Raw genomic sequence first — 1,926 nt, forward strand, 5'->3', positions numbered from 1 at the left:
TCCACTGATTTTATCCATCCAAGAATTGCCTTAAAAGGAGGGCTGGGGGGAAAAAATGAGAGGGACTGATCCAGCAAAGCTTACCTGATGAATTCGGTGACAAAATGAGAATTCCAACCTGGATCTTTCTTCTTTTAGCTTGCATGCTAAACCATGATTGAAAGATCAGTGAAATACTGTAGGGGAACATGAATAGAAATATTTGCAGAAAGGAAAGCAAAATGGGAGAAACTTTCCATCCATTTCATTCTGGGCCCACCATAAAATTCTTACCCATCAGCTCTCTTCAGCGCAGTGCTGGAACGGGCTCAGATCCCTGTTCTTTATTACACTCTGTTTTCTCTACCTCAGGAGGGGTTATATACAATCTCCCAGAAAGTGCAATTGAAAACTAATTCTGAATGCACACGTAGGAAAGAATAGGTTCATTTGTCAACCCAGCATCGGTAGAAACATTTTGACAAGGATATAACGATTCTTCGCGCTTTTCCCATTGTAGCTAAGCCCAACATCACAAACTGCAAATGGAAATAATGGATTTCACTAGCATCAGCAACGGCGAAAGATGGGCAGAAAATACACGGTATTTATGATGGTTGCACTATCCTGGCGTCATGTGACTTTCCATGTGTGATCTTCCCAGCCAGTTTAGGACAAGGAAAGTCATTGGGGGAAGACAGATCACTTAATGACGCATGATTCACTTAACAAATACAGTGACTTACTTAATAACAGTGATCAAAAAGGTTGTAAAATCCGGTGCAACTAATAACAGCAGCCTTGCTTAGCAATGGAAATTCTGATCTGGTCATAAACTGAGGACTATCTCTAGGAGACTTTCTATTCTCTTTCTATTCTGAAGATTAGGTCAGATTAGGAGACTTGCAAAATCTCTTCCATGAAACTAACTGGAATCTAAACCTGTTCTCCAACGTGAAGGAACCAATGATAGAATAGTCTTGTGAAGAGTATAGTGGGAGGGGGGGTTTAAAGGTTGTTGTAGTACTACATGTAGCAAGAGGACCTATTAATCTATCATAGGTTAGGGTAGGAGTTAACCCTGCTGCAATGTAGCAATATGATAACGTACTGTAATCTGAAAATTGTGGTCTGGGTTAGGCTAGGGACAGTATCCACATGCTAACCTAATTCACCTTAATATATAGAGATGAATTTACAAACTTGCCCAAATGTCACAGCCTCCTTTGAAAAACTATGGCTAGACAGTATACGAGTGGTCCTTGATTTACAGCAGTTCATTTAGTGACCGTTACAACAGAACTGGAAAAAGTGACTTATGACCATTTTTCACACTTACGACTGTTGCAGTATTCCCAGGGTCACATGGTCAAAATTCAGATGTTTGGCAGCTAATTCATATTTATGATGTGTTGAAGGAAAAGTCTTCATCATGGTTCAGTCCAAGCCGGGAACAAACAACATGACAACTGCTTTAGAAAGAAGGTTGCAGTTTATTGAAGAGGAGAGCCAGTCAGAAAGATGGCTCTGGAAGAAAAGAGAGAGCACATATAGGGAGTGGGTTTTTATACCTTCTTGAGCCTTTTGTTTGGAGTTGTTCCTGTGGCATGAACTTTGACCTGAGTCTGAGTGTGCCCTTCTGGTATTCTGATGGTAATGGGTGGCTTCCCACAGACGGTTGCAGTGTCCCGGGGTCACGTGATCACCTTGTGCGACCTTCTGACAAGCAAAGTCAATATGGAAGCCAGATTCACTTAACAACCGTGTTACTAACTTAACAACTGCATTGGTTCACTTAACACTTGTGTCAAATGGAGCAAAATTCACTTAATAACTTTGTCACTCAGCAACAGAGATTTTGAGCTCAATTGGGGTTTATTTTTTTTATTTATTTTATTTATTTTATATTTGAATTTATATCCCGCCCTTCTCCCGTAGGACTCAGGG

At 40.6% G+C, this 1,926-nt stretch overlaps 1 protein-coding gene across 1 annotated transcript in view; it reads right to left on the minus strand.

Moving 5' to 3' along the window:
• Positions 1–1,035: 1,035 nt before the first annotated feature.
• Positions 1,036–1,926, minus strand: part of HPN (hepsin) — a 14,978-nt gene continuing 14,087 nt past the window's right edge. The window contains exon 12 of the mRNA XM_029284162.1: positions 1,036–1,140. Within this exon, the coding sequence (XP_029139995.1) occupies positions 1,036–1,140 (105 nt within the window). The remainder of the gene's footprint in view (positions 1,141–1,926) is intronic.

The sequence above is a fragment of the Protobothrops mucrosquamatus genome, unplaced genomic scaffold (assembly GCF_001527695.2).
Source record: "Protobothrops mucrosquamatus isolate PMUCROS unplaced genomic scaffold, P.Mucros_1.0 scaffold399, whole genome shotgun sequence".
In the NCBI taxonomy this organism is placed as follows: domain Eukaryota; kingdom Metazoa; phylum Chordata; class Lepidosauria; order Squamata; family Viperidae; genus Protobothrops; species Protobothrops mucrosquamatus.